The following is a 26,086-nucleotide window of genomic DNA, read 5'->3' on the forward strand; positions in this document are numbered from 1 at the left end:
GACAGAAACCCATTAAAACCTCATTACATTCCCAGCCATACAGTAACAGCAGCACATTGTGGCCACGTAAATTGTGCTGCAGCTTGCTGGTGTGGTTGCAGTCCTAATGGAAACTCTCAAAACCTTTCAGTGCTGAGAGGAAATTAAAATTGTGGTGAAATGCAGCTTCATCTTAATCTATACATCTCAACTCATGAGCGCGCTAATGTGCCACAAATGAGCTCATTGTTATATTACTCAGAACTATAACATCAAAACATTCACTATCCACTTTGGGAGAATTGAAGGCCCCTTTGATTTAAAGGTAGGGTATGAGATCTTTTTCTGGAGCATTTTTTAATTGAATTGCTTGAAATCCTCCTCCTTATTTATTTATTTTTTATTATTATTTTTACAAAAGCTATCAAGCAATCATTCTGAACGTCACATTAAAGTCAATTCAATCCAAATTTCCCTCCCTCCTCTGCACGTACAGTCCTTCGTGAACTAATCACGCGTGAGTCTTCAACAAGTTACGATACAGAAAAGACGATGCAGTAATCCAATGTACCACACTGTAGTGCAGGTGTCAATGTAGCCTACCTCTAAACTCGATGCTGGATGGTTAATTATGATGTTAGGTGTTTCCTTACGCGTGAATGAGCCATGAGAAAAAGCTGGCGGAAAGTTAGTGATGCTTGTGAATCCAATGCTGAAGAAGCATTGCACGTATCCTGTGGTCTGGAGGCGTGGCTTCGGAGAGAAGTCTGAGGAAAAGGATAGTGGGGTTATTAGTTTTGGGACCACTCTATCTGAATCACTGTGTGTTTCACACAGTTTAAAAACTGAAACTTATAAACTAAACAGTTCTACAGTCACTTTCATGATGAATGACTACAAACAAACTACCACATACAGCAGAGTAGACAAAGAGGAAAACTGCAAAGTATACAATTTCTTTGAATGTGGAGACTAGGAAGGAAGAGCATTGCTTGACACTAGTAAATTCATGTCTATACTTAAGACAGGAAGTCAAGGTATGTCAGAGACAATATTGTTCATAAAAGGAAGTGAGTCAGCAGACCACATCATTGATGTTAGAGTGCAGATGGTCGAGCAGTCAGTGTGAGTGTGAGACAACGAGCAGCGCAGGAGAGACATGAGAGTTCAACATCATTCAACACTCATCAGAGAGAAAGGCGAGAGGTAAGAGGAAAATTACTTTTGTAATTAGCTGGTGTTAGGGCAGTAATTAAGGTAGATTTGTTTGCTTGTATGATGAGGATCACAAGTTGACTTCACAGTGACAACCAAATGACAGCTACACTTGGGAAAAAGAAAAGAAGAAAGGGCTTTACAACACTGAATTCAGTCAAAACAACAGACCATAATCACAACCAGGGGACAAACTGAAACGTGCAAATCGTTAAAAAAAAAAAAAAAAAAAACTGTGGGAAAATTGGCAGTTTTGTTGTGGAACTATAGCTTCAAGCACAAAGGTTAAAATCTTTGAACAATGGGGGATAAGCTTTGAGCCTAACTTTTGCTGGCAAACTTTTATCAAGCCCCGGAGCCCTGTGAGAGAACTTTCTCGACTGGATTAAAATTGCAAGATTTTGTTTTGGCCCAAATGTCTGTGGAGCTTCTCCCTTGCCACCACAGTAATATTGCAAACATGTCCTAAATTGACTGCCTCAGCATGGCGCACTTTCCACTTTCATATAAGTGTACTTTTTACGTTGTTTTTTGTCCAAGCTTGTTCCAGCTTTCTCTGAAGGATAATAAACACAGGAGTTTCAGGAAAAGAGGCTGCTTGAAGTTCTCTGGCAAAATGACAATATTCCTATGATATAGGAACAAACTTTTTTGATTTGTGGGGAAACAGGAAATGGTCTGGTAAACCTGGAATCTGACAGCTCACCTTCATCAGAAGTGTCCCTGATCTCCCTCTTCACAAATGTAAACATGATTGTTCTGCATCCAGTGGTTGATTACAGAACAGGATAGCAGCTGCTTTTCACAGTCAGAGAGAGAGAGAAAAAGGAAATTAACTGTTCCTCTTACATGATTTGTTTTTATAGTCCTGTTAATTATTTTATTCCAAATACATGACAAAGGGTAGTAATAATGTACTTTATCTTTTGCACTTTTAATAATTACTTTATTTCGCATTTTAAAGCAGAGCACAATCATTTTCAAAACTAAATCTAGAATACACACTGTAAAAATAAGTTAGTTCCAAAAATATAGAATGACATTTAATCACGCCAAAAACTAGTTTCTGGCTGGACGGGTGGTCATTGTGCCAAATTGAGTACCTAAGGTCGCAGCTACAGGACTCTGAGGTGGAGACAAGCTCATTTTAATAAGAGCTTCATCCCCTCTGCCATCGCTGTACTTAATAACCTGACCTCCATTTTAACCTGTTGTTTATATCCAGTCCCTCTTTTCTATGTGTGTGATAATGTATGTACTGTGTGTTTAAGCTATGGGCGAATGTTTTTTCAATGTCTGGTGGTGTACATTGTGTGTTATGTGTTTGACGGACTGTGATGTGCATCTGCTGTGTTTAAGATTCAGTATTACTTGACAATACAAACTCGTGATTTCCTCTAAGTGTCGAAAATTAAAAGCCCTCTTGCGTTTAAGTGGACAGCAACCCCTTATTTCTTTACAGGGCTGTTAGTGCTGTGCTGACATGCTGCAATGTAATTTCCAGTTGCTGACATTTTCTCTGCTTACATGCTATTCATCTGCCAGTTTCACTTAGAGCTTAGCAGAAAGTGATGGCTCCTAACCTTCTTACTCCCCTGCTCTTTCTGCTCGTTGAGTCATATGTTTATCTGTTCCTCTGCTGCCTTCAGTGATAATGGAAGATGATAAATTAGTGGATTAAGTGTAATGCTTACTGTAATGCACAAGTTTCCAGTGGAGTTTCCACACACATTTGCACATGAGTTTAATTTATACAATATCATAACTGATCTCAGAACAGTACAATAGTACTGAAAAAGCTGAGTCAAGGAGAGCTTGACAAGCACCCACCACTAACCACCTGTCAAAGATCCCATCATGATCCTCAATGCACACTCACAGCTCCCCAAAAAGGCTTCTGTCCTCTCTGCTTGACAAGCTCCAGCCTTTATCTTGAGACAAGGTCATGCACATGACAGAAATGGCAGATTCAAAGTCTGGTAGTCAAGCTACAGTAGCTTTCAGAGGCATGCCACCACAAGTGGACAGTACATTACATGATAAATGCAAACAAGCATCAGATCCTGTACAGTGGTGATAGTGTATGAGATGTAAGCAGAGATAACACTTCAACATCTGTATCCATCTAATTGTTGTCTAGTTTTTATCTTTAACTCGGCAAACAAACACCATGTGCCTGGTTACCCTGACAGCAGAACTGCAGAAAAATGACCTGTGAATAACACCACTGATTTTACCACTGGATGTCAAACAATATTTATATTATTCTCCAGAAAACACATTATTAAATGATATAATATATATATTATATGAGTAAAGGAACTTACTACTCATAAAACACAAACATGCACAAATCCATGGCTGCAGTTTCCTGGAGGAAAAGGTGAAATGGTCAGTAACCTGTTACCTAATGATTATTCTTGCCAATGTTTCCCTCACTACTTCTCTTGATCTTTCATGTGCGTTACTTGCTGACATTTCCTAAGACAGCCTTGCAGCCATGCTTTGTGTTTGTCTGAGTAATTTAAGGTGACTGATTTGACCAGCCAGCCTTTGGCAATCTGTCTTCTCAAACCTCTATTGATTTTGACTATCACCTAGATTAGAGCCACGTTAAAGACAAACAGAGCTCTGACAGCAATAGACAAGGCCTGCTGCTCGCTGCTGAGGTTGTCAGATGAAAATGTAAGAGTCAGTGGGAAGCATAACCACTAGATTAATTTTCAGACATGCTTTGATGTTTGAAATGAATGTTAATATAAAGAGTGCGTATACTTCTGGCACTTTGTCAAGTTAGGAAAATAATTCCCTTCCAGTGTAATATCCAGCCTTTCTCTCTTCTTTGATGTAAGAAATGGAATGGACTCCACACCTCTCTTTCCACAACATGTCTCTTAGAACAATAGTAGCTGTCAATTTTAAATATAGTGAGGTGGTGGCACACATACGTGGCCATGTGCTTCATTGTGTTGTATGGAGAATTTTTCCCTTATGCCTGTTTGTGTCCTTCCTGCACCTTCCTGTCCCTCAAACCACCCCCTCTCCACCCTAACTCCTCTCATCTTCAACAAGGACACCACTTAACACTTAAAATCCGCTGGGATTGTTGCTGGGGGAACATATTATTGATGCTTGTGCTGGTGTTTTTCCGAATTGGTGACCTATAAGGCAAAGATAATGGATGCCACTTCCTTAACACCTTCTCGAACCAAGGGAATTATCCTCAGCATTGATGGAGGCCATTTTCATCAGCAGTCAAACTGCTCATTTTATATCACTAATGGACAAGGGTATCATTTATGAAGGGTAATGCCTTTAAAGGGGACATCAATGGATGCTAATGATCTGACCGGCACTCTGTTTGAAGCAATCCTTTGCTGAATGACATTTAGACTCATACGTTTATGGGGTGCTTCTAGTGATGAATGATCTGCGTATCAAAGTGATGTTGATGGCTGGATATTGTCAAGAGCTCTATTTTCACTGGTTCATTTACATTGTAGATAGTGTACCCTGCAGGTGAATATAAATACTGTAGCTTCCAACTCTCTTCTGTTTAACCCTGCAGCTTTCTCTCTTAGCCCACAGAGCATGGCTTGTTGGGTTAAACTCACCTGCAAGATACTAAAAACATCTGGAACCCATCTGGGATGATTCTCTCCCTTGTGAATTCTCTTATCTCCCTGTTGCAAAAGTCAAAATAAACACATCCTTTCCTTCCTTCCCTCATGCACTTAATTATTCATCAGGAATGAGAAACACTTGCATACAGATTTGCAAGTGCTTCTTCACATACAGACACACAGACACACACACACACACACACACACACACACACACACACACACACACACACACACACACACACACACACACACACGCACACACACACACACATACACACCCACACACACACAGTATGTTTACACCCTCTCCCCCTCTCATCACTGCCACATTAAGGTCCCCACAGCAAGCTGTAAACAAAAGCATAAATCACTGAAGCTTCTCCTCAACTGCCTGACTGAAATTCATGGTTCTCAGCTCCACTAAATCACAGTGGATGAGTGCCCAGGGGAGGCTAGAAGGCTAATACACACTGTCCATGAATACCATCAGCAGCGAGGCCAGCCCTATATATCTAAACATAGTCAATTCAGAGATGGATGGGCCCAAGATGAGCAGCCATAGGGGAGGAGAGAACACCTATAAAGGTGCAGAGCGCCTGATAATTGTCCACAGAGTTTGGGCTGGAAATGTAATACCAGGGGACGATTTGAGGAAGCAAGAGGGATGGCACCCTGATGGTTAACACAAACACTAGAGGATCAACCTTAACAATAGCGGAGGAAGGAATGGATGAGGAAATGGGTTTCCTTCCCTCTGTGGGGAAGATCTTTACAGTACAAACAGGATCTGTCTTAAAACTATTTAGTTTGTATTGCCATGCCAAGAGCATTAGTGTGTTACATCCCTTTGCAAAGTCCTAAATGCAGTTAGCACATTTAGTATTAACCCCTTGAGATTTTCTTGGAGTATCTTTAAGGTGGTGATGTACTGTAAAGGCATGATAGTGGTCAGTGTGTGCTTTGATGTTGTTTTGAATTTTAGAGATGGCATTTAACATTAGTGTGTCACACACAGTGTCACAGGGTGAATCTTCCTGGCTTTGGTGGTTTACTGTGGCTGTGCCTTGGACATGTTACAGAAAATATTTATTAAATTTACTTGATCTCTCAATTTTTAGTGTGATTTATGACCAAATTATCTGAAAAATCATAAAATCTTTTGATCATCACCATCATCATCATTTCTTGTAGGTTCTTTTTCTGTGCTAATCCACATTACATTTAATATCATAAAATCTCTGCAAAAACTAGTGTGCCTGTAGCCTGTAGACAGTGTGGCTCCTCCTCAGTCCCTGTCCTTTGCTTGTGATTTAGCAACTTGGATGCACTCATCTTGCTTACTTCAAGATGAAACACTATAAGTAAAACATTGCTCTCTAAGCACCGTATGCAGACATCTGTACAGCCTTATTATTAAATGAAAAATAATTTCTCCATCAGACCTCTCCATCATAATAGGGTAGAATGCATGGAGATCCTATGTGCTTTCACTGTAATTACCATATCATTTCCTTTTTAGTGTGAAGTGGCTGTCCTTGTGTTGTTCGGCCCACAGGAAGTCATTTTTACACTGAGGTAACCTATCATAAAACACCTTTAGAAGCTTGAATCTCATCTGGGAGTTGAGCCAAAATAAAGGATATGTTTGGGTCCAGTAATGCTGCAATAACACATCAGCAACTGCAAAGTGCAAGCAAACAGAAGAGGCTAATCCTCTACAAGAGCAAACATTGGCGTCAAGTTTGAGCACAGCTCGACAGTCGCTAAGAAGGTAGGCCAGCTTCCCTGCACACTCTGAGCCAGATTAGCTTCCTGATTCTGCAAAAACATGCCTCTGATCTCCTCAGAGCTGGTTTCAGAGTGATAAACTCTCTCACAAATATGAATTTGTCCTGCATCAAAGCCACTGACAAGACCACTGGGCTTACTGGAGGCATGGGATATGTATCTAAATATTACATTCCCCCCATTTACAGTACAAACAGAAGATAAAAAGAATCCCTGAGATTGTCGTTCCTATCGAATTTAGAGATAATGATGGCTTGGATAATTCTGATTATGCAGGACAGACTGACGTTGGTGAACTGGTCAAGAACAGCAGCTTGAATCTGTCGAATCTTAAAATCACATTGAGAAATGCTAATAACATCATTCTGGTACAGCAAAACAAATTGTTAGAAATGTACCCACACAGGCACAGCAGAACTAGAGATACATAGACATCCATATTCTTCTTCTTTGTCAAACCCCACCGCTGACTGTTCAGTTGGAGAACTGGGTGTGTTATGCTAATAGTGGCTAATGTAGCCCTGAGCCTCTTGCCTCAGGGCAAGATGAGGAGCCAGCAACAAAAGTCTGGTAATATCACTTCTCTCTTTTTATCAGACCTCCACAGCTCCTCCTGGAGCCACAAAAGGCTTTATACAACTTTTTTTTCCACATATGCCGTAAAACTCCCCAATAACTTTGATGTGTTGAGCCAAACTCTTGTTGCCATGCACAAGTAGGCTACTATAAAGAGAAATCATTTTAAAAGTCTCATTGAACTCCATCCAAGACTTTGCAGATTTTGCAGACTAACATGTTCAGATTTAGCTCTAAAATCAGACAATTTATTCAGGCTTTATTTGCATAGCCCCATTAATTGATTAACAGATTACTGCAGTTAAGAATCAAAGTTCTTTACAAATGCCTGACAGGCTACTAATAAGTCAGTATTAATAAAAGCAATAAGACGATTTAAGACTAATGCACTTCAGAAAAGAAATCATAAAAATGAAATAATACAACCAACAAAAGAGATTACAAAGACACAGTGCAGCACTACAGCACTCTGTTATACTGTGGGCAACTGGGCATCATATGTCTTTTATGTCAGTAATAACAACATTTTATCTCAAGGTGGTTTTCTCTCCAGTCTCAAATCCCTCAAAGTCCTGATTCTGCCAGTTGCACCAGGCAGCTGCGCTACAATCAAGATTACCCAATTGCATCCTTGTGAAGCCTGTAGCGGCCTGTAGATCATGGTGAGATTGATGTAACAAGCTGGGGCGACTTCTCCAGCGCCCCCGAAAGAGAAAGAAATGAACCTGTGGGCAAATTACCCTATAAATAATGGTTTCATTTTATATGTGACTCGATTTTAATAATTCCTATCACATTCACAGGTACAATACGCAATAATTATTTATTTTAAATGACTATTTTGGTAAAAATAATAAACATTAACAGTTGCTTTTCATCAGGGAGGGGCGGCGCCCTAGCGTCCTCTATTGACCAGCCGCCACTGGTAACAAGAGGACATGTATGGCAACACACTTTTCACATGGCAACACACACCTTAATGTCTCAATGGTCATGCAGTAGGTGCAGGGTTTTCTAACCACATGAGGGAGATTTCAGCTACAGCCCAGCTTTGTGTACATCAACATAATGGCAGTTGTGATGTTAGGTCTTATGGTGTTACATGGAATGACCGTTAATGTCATATGATCTCACAGAGTGAACAAATTATCCAGATTCATGGCACATAAATGTCAAGGAACGTTTCACCGATCTGACAGGCCTGGTGGATTTTCCCACTGAAACGTGATTTCATGTTGATGAATAGCATGTTAGAGTGGTGTGCCAAAAACAGAGGAGTGAGCTCATGAACAATGAGCAATTAACCTTTCCTGTCTACATTTTCTGTCACTCGTCTACACTTTTAAGTTCTTGCTCTTTTTCATTGAAAAGGTCATTTGTAATTGTCAGGTATAAAAGCCAGGAGCATGATGAATCATTCATGATATCAACTCTTCTTTCTCTCACACAAACTTCAAACATATTTTTTTTAAAAGTGAAATTGTGAAAAAAAAGGTAAATGAGAGATTAAATGTATCTACTACATGAACCACATGAAGTAAAAAGTGGCTCTAAAGTCATATAGTTAAGAGTAAGGATTAGATGCTTTATTCATCAATATATTGTCCATTATATGTGACATAAACATTTGCAGGACATGCCAATTTTAAGAAAACCTTACCTTTATGCTTCATAATTAATAATTGCAATAATTCCCTTATTGGCCATGATTGTATTTAATAATTTAGAAATATATCTGAAGTGATAAGAAAAGGTGTATAACTGGTTGCAGTGTCAAATAATAATAATAATAATAATAGTGTGCCTTCTGTACTGTTGGGCGTATACCCAAACCTTTTTGCCAGTACTACAGTACATGACTGTTTGGGATGCATGACACAGCAAGACCAGAGAGATATGCCTGAACCTGCTCCAGCTCAAAATGCTGAAGGATGCAAAACATCTTTCACACTCTTCCAATTAAATTACCAGATGTGGGATGTGTGGGCTCTATTACACTGAGATAAACTGAGAATAAATGGCAGTGGATCAGAGTGAGTCCAGCCTCTGGGTCAGCCTTTGAAGCGGGATCCTTGATTGAACAATATCATTTCTGTTCTTTCCAAAAGTGTGCATGGCTTCTCTCAGCCCATCAGGGTGGTGCTTACAGTAGTCCTCTCACAGTGGACCCTCTAATAAACCTTCCAACAGGCATTAACTCTGTGATAGCAGCCTTTATGGGTGGAGACTGGCTGGGGTGGTGTGTTTATGAGTGCAGCAAAGCTTCTACATCAGCTCATAAATGTGATTCATGATTGTGGGTGATGGAGATGTCCTCGAAGTTTAAGGGCCCAAACAGAGGGCACAGACAGAGGAGTTTTGCAGAGGAACGGCAGGGGAGTCATGCCAATGTGTTGGTGTCATCTGAGGATGCCAAGGCTGTTAGGAGTAAAAATAACTTTAATTTCCAGTCTGAGGTTCAGGCTCACGGGTTGACAGAAATTACAGACACAACAGAAATGTGAATGGGCCAAGGACGATACAATCTGTATTGTCCAGTTTGCACAGTTATCAAGGTGTCAGATTAGGGGAAAATTTAATCTTCTTTGAGTTTGTGGTTATTTGAGGCTTTCAAGTTTTAAGTGATGGTATGTGTGTCTGTGTTTGTCGACGCACCCCACAGATGTATCTGTAGTGATTGTGTTTTGCTGCTGAGTTGTGCACTCTGTCCTGAACGTCTCTTTATACTACAGTATAGATTTTATGTCAATAACTGGGTTGGTTTTTCAATACTGCTCATGTCAAGGCCTGGTATCATAATGTAGTAACTGAAGGACTGTTACATCAGCGATTTTAAGGGAACTGTGCTTCTATGTGTGACTCCAACATCCCCTGTGTGCTTACTATTCTTTGACTATGGCTTTTCCAATTTCAGCCTCTAAGCTTTGTCAGTGATCTCACAGAGGTCTTCAGTCTATAAGAAATGATGATAAAATGTTTGTCTGGGCTGAATACGTGTTTAGATCAAATATCCTCAACAGGTTGTTGAGCTGTTAACACAACACCATGCACTCTACTCCTTAGCTGCAGGAACTTGTTTCAATAACAGCCAATGAACACGAAAATATGATGTGGCAGTTTGTTTTTTTTTTGATACCGGAAAATACCGAAAATACAAAGGTCAGAACAGGCACGCTCAGGCACAATTTCCACACCCTAATTGGAGAAAATCGTGTTCACAGGTTCCAGTTTAGGCATTCAACTCGGTTAATAGAGCATGCTATATGTGTGAATATAGTTTGTCTGTGTTTTATTACAAACTGCATGCAAACAGGGCCCATATTTCCAGTTTAACCATTGCTGTAACAACTTGCATACATACTGTATTCATTTTAAAACAAAACATTTTCATAGTTTTTCGTTGAAAAATACTGTGAATAATGTGATCAGATGGTTTTATTCCTATGACTTTAGTATCACAGATGAGAAAGGAGGAGGGCCGGAGACGCTGCTTCTCCAGTTGCTTTGCATATGATTATCAATCATTGTCATCAAGCTTTGTCTCCTGACTAATTCATTAGTTATGTGATGGTGATGTGTCTTTCATTACAAAGTCAATAGCAACCGCAGATTAGATAAGGCCGAGTGATTGGCGGAGATTTAATCGTGCATGTTGCATAAATATAAAAGTTAGGGTTAGAGATATTGGATATTTTTCTACTTTTATCACATATTTTCTTTGCCTGACTTTAATGATTGTATTGTGACCAGATGATGGAAAACAAAATATAGTGCTGGATAGTAATAGACCAGGTAATATTTAAAAACAGAAAGTGAGTTGCCTGGTTTAGTTTGCTTAATGACACATTGTTGAATGTTTCTGATGAAAGCAAAAGTATATGCTCAGGCTGCACTTGAAAGAAAGTTATATATTAACTCTGAAGACTGAGGAGTAAAGTCCCAACTATATCCCACAATAAAGATAATAGATTTTATTTTATTTTATTTTTTACACACAAAGCACATACATGCAGTTTTTTCACAGTATCTATGAGCCCAGTATAATGACAATCCTCCTGTGACAGTTCGGGAAAATTGCTTCAATTTTATCAAAGCGGCGAGTCACTATACCTGCCTCCAACAAACAATCTCATCTGCTGCTCAAACTACTCTGTTTCTTTGCTCGAGACACAAATTCTGTGCAGTTTAGAGGCTTTCTCTTCTTCCTCTGAGTTCCTCACACTCTCAGCTCTCACAGGAAGAGAGGGGAACATTGATTGCCTCCTGCCATGTCGTAGATGTCACAAGTCATTGCTAATGGCTGCACTAAGCTTCAGGACCATGCCACTGATGGCTGGAATCTACAGTCTGAGTTGCAGAGAGGAGAGGGCACAAAGAAAGGACAAAAGGGCAATGATAAGAGAGCAATGCTCAGGTTAGTGTGTATTTACTGTAGCCTACTTACAGTACTTTATTTGTTTGACTGGACAGACAGCCAACTCTCAACTCTCCAGTAGGGAAAGAAAGGAATGGACAAAGTTCATGTGAGCAAAAGGTGTGGCAATAGGGGGAAAAAAACAAAACAATGGCTTCTTAACCTGACCTCGAAAATACTGTACTGAGAGCAGTTATCGCCATTTACTGTATGTGCTTCTTTGTCCTGTGACCTTGGCCAAATCCTTCACGAATATCATATCCTTGCTACATTTACCTGGGAATTCATAAAGAGCTGCTCGGTTTATGGACAGAGGTTATTGCTTCATCAAAATGACCATAACTATATGATCTGAGAAGGTCTATGAAACAAGAAGAGCTTAAAAGAGCCAGTTAAAGTTAAGATAATGTAAAATGGGATGAGTCATGCATTTATTTGCCTCACAGTGAGGAAGCTCACAGCAAGACAGTGTATTCTGTAGAGCCGGTCATGATAAGAATTTTTGATTGATTAAAAGGAAGAAGTTTGGACTTGACAACACAAACATTATATTACTTTGATCTTTGCCCTTGAAAAGAAAATGAAAGTCAAACAGTGACTCGGGAGTTGAGACGAGGGTCAAGTTACACTAATAGCTCAGTATTACAATTTGGGGATCTCCATTGGTTTTCACTGGACCAAAACAACCACAGCAGTTCCCCTCTACTGTAAGTTCAAGTGATCTGTGAAGACACAGGACAGTGAATGACTGTTCAGTCATACAAAAGACTGATGAGTGACAGTCTGAGAAAAGTCGTCTTTGTCCCAACATGTCCAGTAGTTATGAATGCCTACGTCTGTACCCCTGCTGGTATTTCATCAAATGTTCAGGAAAAGCTATAAACCCACTGCACATTCTCACGCTCTTCAAAGTAAGTTGTAGATGTGAATTTACACAACTTTTCAGTGACGATCGTAATCATTAGTCACTCACTCATTAGTGCCAATACTTCAGTTGATCATTTGAGATCATCAACTTTTGAGGCTATAAAGTAATAAAGAATCAAACGTTGCCACAGCTCCACTTTTATCATTTATCTGACATGAGCACAATGTTGTAAATTCGACATAAACCTGTTGGTTCTAATATGACACATGACTGCTTCAGTCCAATTACCACTAATGTGGCATGTTACATTTTTAATTCAACATGTTGTAAGTGGGATCTTTAAACAACTTTTTGAGTGAAGCCCTGCACAGCTTGGATTCTTTAAATCTTGTCGAGGCTGAGCTTTACTGGGGTTGTGTGTGTGTGTGTGTGTGTGTGTGTGTGTGTGTGTGTGTGTGTGTGTGTGTGTGTGCGCATGCCGAGGCAGGGGGGTTAACAGCTTAAGTCTTCAACAGGAATTAGATACAGTACACAGGAATTATTCTTGTACCAGAATCTTCAAGACTCTGATGCAATGCAAGATCAACAGCTCATGTATTGCTCGCAAATGGGCTCAAGCAAACACTCAAATTTCTGTCAAAAACCAGCCTCTGTTTGTTGTCAAAAAAGACTCAGCTAACATATTTTACAATATTCATTCACGGTAACGTTTCTATGAGAGTGATAGTTTGTCCTTTCCGACTGCAAAAACATCTACCAGCTAATCACCACTGCTCCAGGGTTCAACTAAAATGTTACTGGACTGGACTAAGCAAAGAATTACTGTCAAACGTAATTCAACAGATACTAAATAAAATCAGCTGTTTATTGCAAAGCATGTTAAAGCCACAGATTAACCTCAGCATTATGGGTAATCTGGTCCCCACAGCAATTAAGTACAGGATAAAACTGGACATACTGTGTAAATAAGATGCAAACGCTGCTGTCGTGTAGGGCTGTAAAAGCCTGAGAGCCTGACAACATGTTTCCCTAGTATAATATGAGATAGTGAATAATATGTGCATTTTCCACATGTGCGTGTAGGTACAGTAAATGCACACAAAACCAAAACTGGATTTCAGTCAGAATATCCTCCCCCACTAGTTTTTTTTTTTTTTTTTTTTTTTATCTCTTTCTTTATTTATCCAGGAAGGAGTCATTGAAATTTGACAATCTCTTTTCTAAGGATGTCCTGGTCAGGAAGCATTACAAAACAAACAATCAAAACAAGCGAGAAAATACATAGCAAGAGCAAGGTAGCAAAGAGACAATCATAATTTATACAATAAAATAGTCTAAAAACCCCTGGATTATTTGGTGTCATTTGGTTTGTTTACTTGTCATTCTGGGGGGAAGTGTACAACACTGAAATACAGTCTACTTCTGGTTTACTGAAAGCTGGGTTTCAATTTCGTACTTGTGACTTCCAACCCACTTTATAAAACCAAATCTGTGGCATTTATCTGGTCATGCAGCAACATCACTCAATACAAAGAGACCTTAATCCTGTGAAATATTAATTAATCACTTTACTAAGAGTACTTGATTTACCAGAAACCTTACTCATTTGTGTATTTGCATACTATAAACATTGATTCATTTACTAGAAGAATACTAATTCATTTGTGTCATGGCAAATTAGTTTCTTTCTTGAAATCTTCCAAAAATATTTTTAAAATGAACTATTCTGAAATAATTGTTACATGTAGGCTACATGTACACAGTAATAAGAGACACCACTATTCTGATCACTTTCAGTTTTACCGCCAAAGTAAGTGATATAATCTGGCAAAACTGTCATTTAAAGGGACAACGAGGAGTTTTGGAAAAGCGAAGCGTTTTCACACTACATTTATGAGCCTCTGCGCGCACCGTACATTTCTTTGACCGGCGCAAGACAGACTCATGTTTTCATTCATCAATAATTAAAGTCAGAGGTTCAAAGATGTTCACATACCGTCGTATTTCCGACCATAAACGGCGATTCAGCTGTGTTATTCTCATGACTCGCTGCGAAACCGAAAGTAAGGAAACGCTGGTCGGCTCGACCAGCATTTCCGCCACAACTAATAATAACAAAATAACGATAGAGACAAAACGATATATTTATCGAAAATGGACCCATTAACAAGTGTGGGTAGCGGAGATTCATCCACATTAACGTGAGACTTTTTTATAACCGAATAGAAACTCCTCGTTGTCCCTTTAACCACATTTTTTGTTATCCTTTTGGATTTTGTTGTGGGGAAGGTACCTGTTTCCACATTTCAGAAGTAACTTTAGTTCACTGAGGTCGTGACCAAAATAAATAATCGGCAAAATATATAGGAAAAGAACACTGCTTTGTCATTCATTCACTTCACAGACTAATCAATGTGATGGCTGCAACCAGCTCTATACTGTATGTGACTGTGTCAACTACTAACCTCTCCAATTCACTGACCTTATTCTCATCAGAGAGTTTGATGCAATTATTGTTGGAAACCACAGTTACACTGTTTTATTAAGTGTCCCAGTGAGTCATTGCAGCTTTGAGCCTCTGGCTTCAAGCAGAGGTTAGAAGGGAGCTCCCTCCTTTCTAACCCCACACCCCTATTTAGTTATTTCTGTGTCATGTTCACACCTGTACTCATCCAATTGAACCAATGCTGTAACATCACTTCAAGCTATTTTATCAGATTTCATGCAGCTCCCTCTGAAACCAGTAGCTCAGCCTCAGACCTGTAAACACACTTTGTGTAAAATCAGTGGAGCTGCCCTTCACCCCAACCTTGTCCACAAGTAGATTAGAAAATGCTCATATCAACTCTGCAATGGTGATAGGTCTCATTTTGCAGGGCACTGACAGAGACTCTACTGTATTTTGATGTTTAGGAAAGTTTAAAAAGCTATTTTTATGTATTTTGGTTTGACTTGTTTTGCAATCCTAACAATTTCTAACCTGAAAGAGATAACTGCTTCACACATGAGAGTATCTCCTCAATTTCATTTTTTCTCCCTCACATCAAATCACATCACACCACACCACACCACAGGAGAACTGCATTGGTGTGGATGTGATTGAAAGTATTATGAGCAACATTTGTATAGAAAGTTAGTGCAATATTCCATCACCACAACTGCCAGGTAAAATGTTGAAACTTGCTGCTCTCATCACAAAGTAATCTATCAGGAATGTGCATAAGCTGAGCCAGGATCTAATATTTTGCCAACATCCTGTGCTGGGCTGCCCCTGCTGTGGTTTCATGCAGTGCTGTTGTCTGTTTGAGCAAGAATCAGCTTCCTTATGGAGAGATAAATAGATAATTACACATGGTGACTCACAGCCAGAGCCCTCCACTGGGACTATATGTATAAGATGTCTGCATCTTTGTGCACTCAAATTTGCATGTGCTGTACGTACTCAGCAGTTTTGCAGGCCTCTTCACCTACAACCTGCGAGATCTTTAACTCCTCTTATTGACGGCCCTGTAAATAACCACTGCTGTGTACATTCCCAGAAAAGTGGATACAATTTGTTTTTCTTCCATTTTGTGATCGGAACAGAGTAATAGGACCTGACGTGGAGAATGTTTACACAGAGGAAAGACATGCTGGGGCCTTCACACCGCACACTCTCCCTGAGTTGCTCAGATTTCTCCTATAAGTGTCTGAGATCGTTCTGCTTTTCTCGGTCACTCTCTGTGAACTACTGCTGAATTAATGAAATTACTTTTCACTGTCACACACAGATCTCTAATTGCCTCACACTATTGAAAATCAATTGTCATTATGACTGAACATCTATTGCACATCAGTGTTAGGATGGGATCATATCGCAATGCAGTGTGCAATACAATGCATGCAAAATGATATACCGTATATCTGCATGAACATTTTGGCATACAGTAAGGGGGAACAGAAATACCTCGTCACCACACACTGTGTAGAATTTCACGCAGAGCACCAGTTGTTGCATTTGTTGATTCATATAGACATGGTCAGTGTAGTTTATACCTGTATTTAACATACAAATCTGAGCATCATCGGAGATGCTTGCCCGAAACAGAGAGACGAGCAGCAGCAGTTTTGCCATGTAATTCATAAATTAAAGTTTAACAATAAAACGTCCCTGATGAGGCATTTGTGTATTTATGCTTCCCAAATTTGCAGTGTGTTGAGCTATCAGGGCCCCTGTCTAAAAAGTGATGGGATTAAAGAAAAAACAGAGGCAAATAAAAATCTACATTTATGTAACTCTCCTTGTTTTACCATGTGTGAATGTAATGTAGAAGTGGCACTGTAATGGATGTGGTTGTAAACATGAGTCTGTTTGGTCATTTACTGTACCTGCCGCTTGACCAGTGTGTGTGTGTGTGTGTGTGTGTGTGTGTGTTATTGAAATTCATCTTACTCCTATTATTTTACTGCTTATAATAAGCAACTAATGAATATAAACTGACTAACGAACTCAGAATAAGACACAATGAAATCTTTAAAGCAGAATTAAACGATCCGGTCGTTTTGGCTAACTTTTTGTCAGCCGATGGAGTTAGCAGCCCCCGCCCTCGTCCCTACGTCACCACATTGACACGCATCCCTTGGCTGCACACACAGAGAGGACCGCCCCTTTATGCCGTTCTCTCTCCTCATTGGATAAAGCTTGTAGGATACAAGGAAGTATACAAGAAGTTTTCTCCTCGGCTTACAGCAGAGCAGAGTGACTGACAGACCTGTGTTTCAGACCAAACACTCTATGTAAGTGATTGCTGTTGGAAGATATAACCATTTCAGACTTATATTAACACAAATATTCCGCTTACTTCTGCTTTAACTGTGAGAAAGTGAACATAACAGATAGGCCTAAAAAGTTTTTCCCTTGTCGCTATTGCCATGGAGATTTAACTATATCAAATAGACATGATGAGCTCATGGCAGAAATCTATGGGAAAACTGAATACAATGACGTGGAGCAGTGAATCACATCAAAGGGAGCCATACAAGTCTCTGCTTGTGGTCTGTAGTCACGAATAGGCCTTCACTCTCTTGTTTTCACAGACTCTCTTTCGCTTTCTCACAACGAACACCACCATGCTTCCTCTTCTCTTATCAGTCAGGTTATAGCGCAGCACAACAATACGCTGTCTGCTCTTTTAATCATTAACTTCTGCTCTTAGGGAAAAGTCACAAGGAAGACGTTACAATCCTGTAAAGAGACTACAAGCCCAGGAGCCCTGGAGAGGAGCTGGAGAGACGCACCGATCACCCTGAGGTCAGTTCCACTCAGATATAATCTGATTTTAAGACTTGGCAAACATGCTGCTCCTTAAAATTTAAATTAGCCTGCTATGCTAAAATCAGTGTTTCAATCTGTCTGAGATCTGTTTTAATCTGACTGTTCTCCCTGTTACAGAGAAATGCAAAAGTGGTGAGAATGGAGTTCACAGTATTGCATATACTCTGGTTTATACCTGCAATCACTCTGACAACACAAGGTGCGTGAAACAATTTCAAGCTAGTTTAAGCCAAAAGGGAGGCTTGCAATACTGAGAGATGTAACAGATGTAATGTTGTTAATAACACTGACAAGGCAAATCAAATATTAAACTAATATTTATGTCCTTCTCTACAGAGATGGTGAGACTTGATGTGAGTCCCAGGATTACTGCAGAGTGTGACCAACAAGTTACCCTGCAGTGCAACGCATCATCTCCAAGTGGATTATCAATAAAACATATGCAGTGGTCCCGCAGCAAAATGCCTTTATGCTCTGTGAACAGCGAGGGAGAGATTTCACACAACGATACTACTTCATTGAGTGATTTCTATTGTCAGTATAAAGATGGACAATTGTCCATCATCTTTACAAATTTGCAGCCACTGGAGAGCGGAGATTCACAGCACTACATGTGCAAAGTTCGATCCAACAAGGGGGCGAAACATCACTCCACAACTGTGGAGTTACAAGGTGAGACTCCATTTAATCCTTATTCAAACAAACAGAAACATCTCTCAACAATGACTGTAATAAATGTACAAAATAAGATATCCTTCCTTCCCTTTGGCTAAGTTTCCTCCTTTGCAGTAGAGGCATGACCACACTGATTCTTTCTTTAAAGGTGCCCTGTGGAGTTCACTTGTAAACAAACAAAAATCAGCTTTGTGTGTAACTTCAGTATATTAGTGGTCTGAAGCTGCACAGGGTGCCATAGAAGTGGTAATACTTCTTTGATTTTTGACTTTTGCTTAGGTGCAGAGTTATAAACAGGAAAATGAGTGTACGGTAAATAGAAAGTTAAATCTCTCATAAGACAGAGTGGTTACAGTGTAATGTTCTCATATACAATTAATATTTGATTAATATTCAGACACACCAGTGCAACTTAGTCCAAGAACCGCATGCTACGACTCTCTAACAAGACAGTCTTTGTGAGTTGTCATGTTTGACATTGGTAATAAATACCATTTTTATGTTTTAATACCAGAGGTTGTAAAAACAACCTTTGAGCTTTCACATCATAAAAACATGACGTTCCTCCTCCTCCAGGAGAACATTAGCTTTGCTTCCTAAGATAGTTCTGGAGGAAGACCACTTCCCAGGACTACTTCTTCCACAAACCTTCCCATCAGAACAAAATTGAACCAATTGATCAAACATTGTTGAGTTAATGACCCTTTATTAATGACTTTGCGATATTCTTCAACACAAACCTGTGGTTTTATGTGTAAAATCTCAGTATGAGAAACTCAGCCACCAAGTTTGCATATAGGACATACAGTAGGTTGTTAATAAATTTGTCTGATTTGGTGGCAGCTCTTTCGACTGAACTTTAATCGATTAGGATCTCTCCTAATAAACTACATTTCCTCAGTGGTCTAACGCCATTAGGATGTTGTTGCGATGCCATGTAAAGCCCTTTGAGACAAACTGTGTGTAAAAACGGGCTATACAAATAAAATTGCCTTGCCTTGCCATTAAAGCAAAGCAGGTTATGGTGAGGGAGGATGAACATCAGCAAAACTATATTTTATCTTACATCTCATCCAAAACAAAAAGTTGAAATTTTTAATGCATTGTGGTTAACCTAAGTCATGCATTATCCACTGAGAAAAACACAAGTCACAAAGACTAATTACACTTCAAATAAAAATTCAGTTTCATGTTACAGCTGATTGAGGCAATATGTGTCTATTTAAAAAGGTATTGTATATTATCTTTAATCCATCATTTAAAGCAGATATCAGTGGAATGTTTTTGTTAATATAAGTCCTAAATAGTCCTATTTTCCGTCAGCAATCACTTACATGAAGTATTTCAGCCTAAACACGAGTCTCTCCGTCACTCTGCTCTGCTGTAACCCGAGGAGAAAATTTTCCTTGTGGGATACAAGTGTTATCCAATGAGGGGAGAGAACGGCATGAAGGGCTGTGTGTAGGGCTGCACAATTAATCGAATTTTAATCACGATCACGATTTTGGCTGCCACGATTAAATTAAGATGATCGTCACGATTATTAACATGTAAAAAAACGGGCTGTGCTGCATATCAAATCAAGCGCTTTCTCAACCAATAGTCCGCCAACCACCAGGGGGCGAACGAGAGGTCAGGGCTCCATGAAGCTGCCTAACTAACAAGCGAGCGCATCCTCCCTTTACATGTTGTTTACAGTCCAGAGTGTGTGTCCCGGCCGGTCAGTCGGCACCTTCAAATGCTGCTGTACTGTGTCACCTTCTGCGCCCGGTGTTACGTCTCACTCATAGACTGTATGGATCTCACTCTGCAGTGAGAGTGAGACGATGTCGGCAGCAGACGGTGACAGTAGACATGACGTGTGTCTGTGTCTGGTCAGTCAGCACCTCAGGCTGTCTACTGTCGCCGTCTCGCTGTGGATCGGATCGAGGTCGGGCTGCGGGGTGGTGTCGAAGCTGGACCGAGACCCCGTCACCCCACGCGGCCGTTTTGGTGTTAATTACATACGTCGTGTAAATAAAACGTTCCGACCGTGATCATAACGGCCGGTAACGGCGATCTATGGCCGTTTTGGTGGCAGCACAGTTGAGCCAGGCCGACCTGCTGGACGCTGCCTGTGTGAAAACACTTGGTCTGTTCATTAAATGTTTTTAATTCATTCCAAATTGCTGCTGAACCGTCCGTGCTGTGCTTTGGTCCATGCTAGACAGGCTCTTGCCCACACACCACAAAATTAATTTTTACCTATAGCCTACTTTGAAATTACATTTCAGAGCCTGTACTTTCTTACTTTTATTTTAGTAAAGGAGTTGAATCAGCAGCTACTTCTACCAGATTTATTTTTTATTTTTTGTTTTTTACACAAGTATCTGTACGCTACTGTACAGAATGACACCTCTGCACTCTGCAATGGCATTTATTTTTCGCTAGCCCTTTGTCTTGGGTAAATTTTATTTTAGGCTATTATTTATTTTTATTTTACGTTTTATTTTGAACTGAAAGCCTTGTTCACATAGCCTATTGTTTGTTTCAAATAGAAAGTGCAATAAAAACATGTTTTATCTAACATAATGTATAATCGTGATTAATAATCGTGATTTCAATATCGACAAAAATAATCGTGATTATCATTTTGGCCATAATCGTGCAGCCCTAGCTGTGTGTGCAGCCAAGGGATGCGCGTGAATGCGGTGACGTAGCACGAGGACCAATTGATGCCTGACAAGGGCGGGGGCTGCTAACTCATGGTGCGTTCAAGGAAACTCGTACTTTGTGTTTTTCCTTCCTGTGAAGTCATACCAGTTCGATCTGGTACGAGTTCACGGGTCGGAAGTTACGAGTGGCCGTTATAGGGAACTTTCACAGACAACAGGACGGTAAAAACACGAGCTACGGGTTACCTGGAACGCTACCAAGTCGTAGTTGTGACTTGAAGCTGTAACTTACGGTTTCAAAAGCCTGCCTTGAACACAGCATTAGCCGAAACGGCCGTGCCGATGATATCTGCTTTAAATACACCTCAATATGTAAAGTAACTATTAACTATGATAGTCAAATACATTTTTTGAAAAATATCTGATATTTTACTGAAATGTTGTACAGACAAAGTGTAAGGCACTGTAACTTCAGTAATATAGTACTTCTGAATGTACTTTCCACTGCTTGTCCCTTGAGATTTGTATCAGATTTGCCCCTATCATTTGCATGTCAGATGTATTTGAAAACTCTTCTCCGGTTTTCCCCTCAGAGTGCGGTCAGATCGCCAAGACTTTTTCAGAAGGAGCTGCTCCTGCCTGCACCTTCACCAATGTGCACCCAGATGGAGAGGTGCACTGGTTTCACGGCTCCCACAATCTGTCAGATGGGTCCATAGAGCACTCCACAACTAAACGAGTGGACGAAAGGGGCTGGCTGAGTATACATAGTGAGCTGAAGGAGTGGAATAGTTCAGATGTGCCCTACAACTGTTCTTTGAAGGGCAGCAAATCTGGTAAATACATCGCGAGTGATGAGGTCCTGGTCAACAGAGCTGGATCTTCATCCTCACGGTCCAGTGGAGCCAGATCACAGGCATCTATGAGGACACTCCTGTGTATTTCAATCTTACTGGCTGTCACACTGAAATAATGGATTTGCTGAGGTAAAGCCACATGATGGAGTGGGATAAAATCAGGGTGAAGTGATGCTTAACACTGATTAAGAACAATGAAAAACAATGAGGTACTGAGATTTATGTATTCTTTTCAAATCCAGGGCAAAGCTCTCGCAGTTAAGTGACTCATAGTCCAATGTTTTATTCTTCCTTTTAGCTCCTGGCTGAAGTGAACAAGGAAATTACAGATTGTTTAGAGGTGATTACAAGGGAGCCGATAATCACTACGCTGTATAAAATACCTTTGTTGTCTTGTTTCGATGGAGAGTCACAGATGAGGGAGCAGAGCACATTTAGAAAACAACAAGATCACACAGAGAAACACACACAGACGCACACACACTCGGATACACTTTCATACAACTGCAAACACTTGAGTTCATTTGGCTCCTGGCTCAGGTAAACTTTGAGCTACACACATTCTGGCCTCAGATTATTTTCAGGGTTATATATATTCAGGTATATTTATTTCTGAAAATATCAGTGACAGGTGTGTCCAGCATGTGTCTGCACCACAGACATGTGCGTGTGACCATGAATACCATAGAAATAAAATCTGTCAACAGGCTTGAAAAGACGAGCTCTGCTGCAAATTCCCCTCAGAAACAGCAAGGTCTTTGTGAGAGAAACATCAAATAGCTGAACACAGGAAATCTCAGTCATGCAACACTGGAGGGTTCGTGGATGGATGCTGCCCTCTGGTGAACTAGTTGAGATCAGCAAAACATGCAGCTGCATCTGTGTACAACAAAGGGGAGGGCAAAGGTTTGCTGTTTTTGTAGTGTTAGTAGGCTCCAGTTTATGCAGAGGGTTGTGAGAAAGTCCCTTAAATGAAGACAGTGTCAACTTCACACAAGCGATTATAGTTATTCTTTATCTCCAATTTTTATACTTGATTTATTTTATAGTCAGTGTCCTTGGTACAGCAGTGACACAAGAGACGCATATCATTTCAGCTGTTTTTGCCTGTCCTACAGTACCTGTCCCCCCGTCTCTAACTCCTAAAGTCTTTGCAGCAGTAGCTTGAAGCCAGAGGACAAACTCAGCTCAAGGCTAAAACTCTTTTTCAACAGCTCATTGCTCCCTCTTTGGACATATGGCAGGCTTTTTAAGTCAGAGAGACTCCCTGCTAATGGTGTCAGTAATTCGGCTCTACACAGGGGCGTGTTAAGCTTTTAGCAAGATGCTGCTGCAGCTGAAAGCCCACGGGGTAAAAGAAAACAGGGTCACCTTGACTACTTCTACTACTACTACTAGTACTACTACACACACACACACATACACGTACACATACACATTCATAGACTCATACACACACCAATCCAGCAGTGCTGAGTAAAAATTTGTATTGTTGTGTAATAATGCTCCTTCAAATGTGTTTAAGGAATATTGCTTAAAATGTTTTTTTTTTTAATATACTGTATATATGAGAACTGACTAAATGAAATACAGTCCTCTTACTGTCACCATATATTTGCCAGCACAAAATTAAAGCTATTTGAATAGATGGTCATAAATAACAATAATAAATCACAGTGATTTGCTTTAAAGGGAGCTGTTTTGTTTATCTATTACATTATGACTCAATGTGAACACTGCTTGTTTTTGATTTACTGTATTATACTTTCTACTCCTGAATTTAAAACAGAGAATGTTTAAATTATTTTTCATGATTATGATTAATATTTTTTATTTTTCCTTTTTTAATAATCTTTTAAAAAATCTATTAAACGCTAAAACTGATGTTAAATTTACAACAAAATGCCATCATTTGCATCTTCTGTGAGTTTCCTAATGGAGCCTTTAAATGAAATTTGTCAATAAAATTATTTGTTGGTTGTTTTTTCTATGACAAAAACAGAGTTCAGTCATTCTGTGAATTGTGCAAAGCTTCTGCCAAATGAATAAATGAAAACGTGTTTTCAAAAGTAGACAGTGTACAAATATATACACAGTATATACAAAAATAGGGTTAGGGCAAAAATCTATTACAACACCATCTCCGATCACTGGAGGAAAAGTGTGGAAACAATCCTAAATTTGAATTTGAATTCAAGCTTAAACAAAACTGAAACCGATTTTCTGAATGCATGCCAACGCTTCATTACAGATGCAACATGATATAATTTAGGAAGCTGTTAATCATACCAGGAAGTCCAAATGAAGCTCCCCTCTTTAAGTTCAAAGTTCATTCTTGACTTTGTAATGTAAACATGAGAAACAATCTCACCATCAGTTAAGTTTCATTCAGTTGTTGGTTTCAAGCTTTCAGTGATATCACATAGTCTTCATGCGGGAGTTTTGTGACGAAACTGCAGATTATCACTTTTTTCTATTCTTATTATTTCTTTTAGAATTCCATAATAGTAATGCAGAAATCAGAAACATCCACAACATCATAAATGCTACAGCTCCATCCATTGATGAAGAACATATGATTGAAAGCTACTGAATAGACCGTTTGGTCAACTGCACTACAGAAAACATTGCAGTAAAATAATCTTTTCTTCTAGAAATCATAGCATGTTGTTTTCCAGTTGAGTCAATCTACTGTACATATAGTTGTAACATCCACTTCAAACCACAAGAGGGACCAAGTTCCACACTCATCCTCTCAGACAAAATAGTGGCTCCTCATTGCACACGCTGTGGATGCTTAGCTGTAGGGTTCAAAAAGGCTAAGTCACTGATGGGTGAACCCAGACAACCTTTTCATTGAGCAGCAAACACTTTGCTTCATTGTGAATAAATCAATGATGACTGTTGGTTTACAGACTGTTGTGAGTGTATCTTATAATACAACATACAGACAGGGTCAGAGAGGAAATGTGATAATGGCATTGTCAGCTGTTAATACATTGCCAGTGTGTTTCTTTGGTATTTCTTGTTATTGTTCCACACTTACAGGGGAATGAAGTTCACATGACCAGTAGGATTTTATGATTTATGAGTTACCTCATAAACATAGGGTTTGTTTCTACTAGTGGCCCTGCGGCTCTGTTACATCATCTCTTTCTGTTTGAAGTTTGCTTCTCCTGCGAGCACCTCATCTGGGCAAAGTACACAGTGGGGGGTGTTCGGTCTTTTCACTGCAGTGTGTGTGTTTGTGTGTGTGTTTGAGTGTATACAGGGGCTTCAGGTCAAGTTCCCATGGTAACTGAGAGGTATCTCACTGTGTGCCCCTGGCTTCATCTGTGTGTGTGTTTGTGTGTCTGGCCAATTATCGCAGTGGACTGTTATCTCCTCTCAGAAAGGTTTACATTATCACCCTGACAGCGTGGTGGTCATTGGTCAGGTGAGTGGCCACAGCTGGTTATATCATACACAAGAGCAGGGAGGTGGGGTGAGGGGTGGACAGATAGAAGAAGGCAAGATAAGAAAATGACTGACCGACAAACAGCGAGACAGGATGGATAGATGGGTCACAGAGCGGGAGAGGACAGAGGAATGGAGGGATGGAAAGAGGAGATAAAAGCCAGATTCTGTCAACAAACAGCAGAGATTTATGTGAAGCACTGATAGCCTGTTACCTAACATTACAGTAAATGGGAGTTGGCCTGGGATTAATTGCCCCAAGAGCTGGTGTACACAGAGATCAGGGTTGTTGGTGACAGTTGTCGCACAGCGTGTCACAAACACTGACTGTGGGTTTTCTTTTTCCATTTACCCATTTCAGATCATGCACATTCTGCTCAAACACACTTTTCTGCATATTTTAGAAAATGCACTAGTGTTTTAAAACTATAATATGTCTTCCCATTATGCAGCACTTTATGTTTTTATTCAGCAAAGCATTAAGAGTAAAGCTGGTTTATTTACTTAAAGCAGAAGTAAGTGATATATTTGTGTTAATATTAATTATTATTATTATTACTTAAATAGTTATATCTTCCGACAGCAATCACTTACATAGAGTGTTTGGACTGAAACACGGGTCTGTCAGTCACTCTGCTCTGCTCTGAGCCGAGGAGAAAACATT

At 39.8% G+C, this 26,086-nt stretch overlaps 1 protein-coding gene across 1 annotated transcript; it reads left to right on the forward strand.

The window, feature by feature from the left end:
- The first annotated feature begins 17,644 nt into the window (after positions 1 to 17,644).
- On the forward strand, positions 17,645 to 23,486 carry LOC146991545 (uncharacterized). Its single transcript, XM_085774314.1, has 4 exons — positions 17,645 to 17,756; positions 17,898 to 17,979; positions 18,117 to 18,452; positions 21,703 to 23,486. The coding sequence occupies exons 2-4, from the start codon at positions 17,919 to 17,921 to the stop codon at positions 22,080 to 22,082; spliced, it is 777 nt and encodes a 258-aa protein (XP_085630440.1). The 5' UTR covers positions 17,645 to 17,756; positions 17,898 to 17,918; the 3' UTR covers positions 22,083 to 23,486.
- Positions 23,487 to 26,086: the final 2,600 nt, after the last annotated feature.

The sequence above is a fragment of the Trachurus japonicus genome, chromosome 1, assembly GCF_045865225.1.
Source record: "Trachurus japonicus isolate A0001 chromosome 1, Traja_1.0".
Lineage (NCBI taxonomy): Eukaryota > Metazoa > Chordata > Actinopteri > Carangiformes > Carangidae > Trachurus > Trachurus japonicus.

Coding starts and splice junctions, on each gene's coding strand:
- LOC146991545 (XM_085774314.1), top strand. CDS start 17,919: ATGGAGTTCACAGTATTGCATATACTCTGGTTTATACCTGCAATCACT. Junction 17,980..18,116: donor AATCACTCTGACAACACAAG/GTGCGTGAAACA, acceptor CCTTCTCTACAG/AGATGGTGAGACTTGATGTG. Junction 18,453..21,702: donor CACAACTGTGGAGTTACAAG/GTGAGACTCCAT, acceptor TTTTCCCCTCAG/AGTGCGGTCAGATCGCCAAG.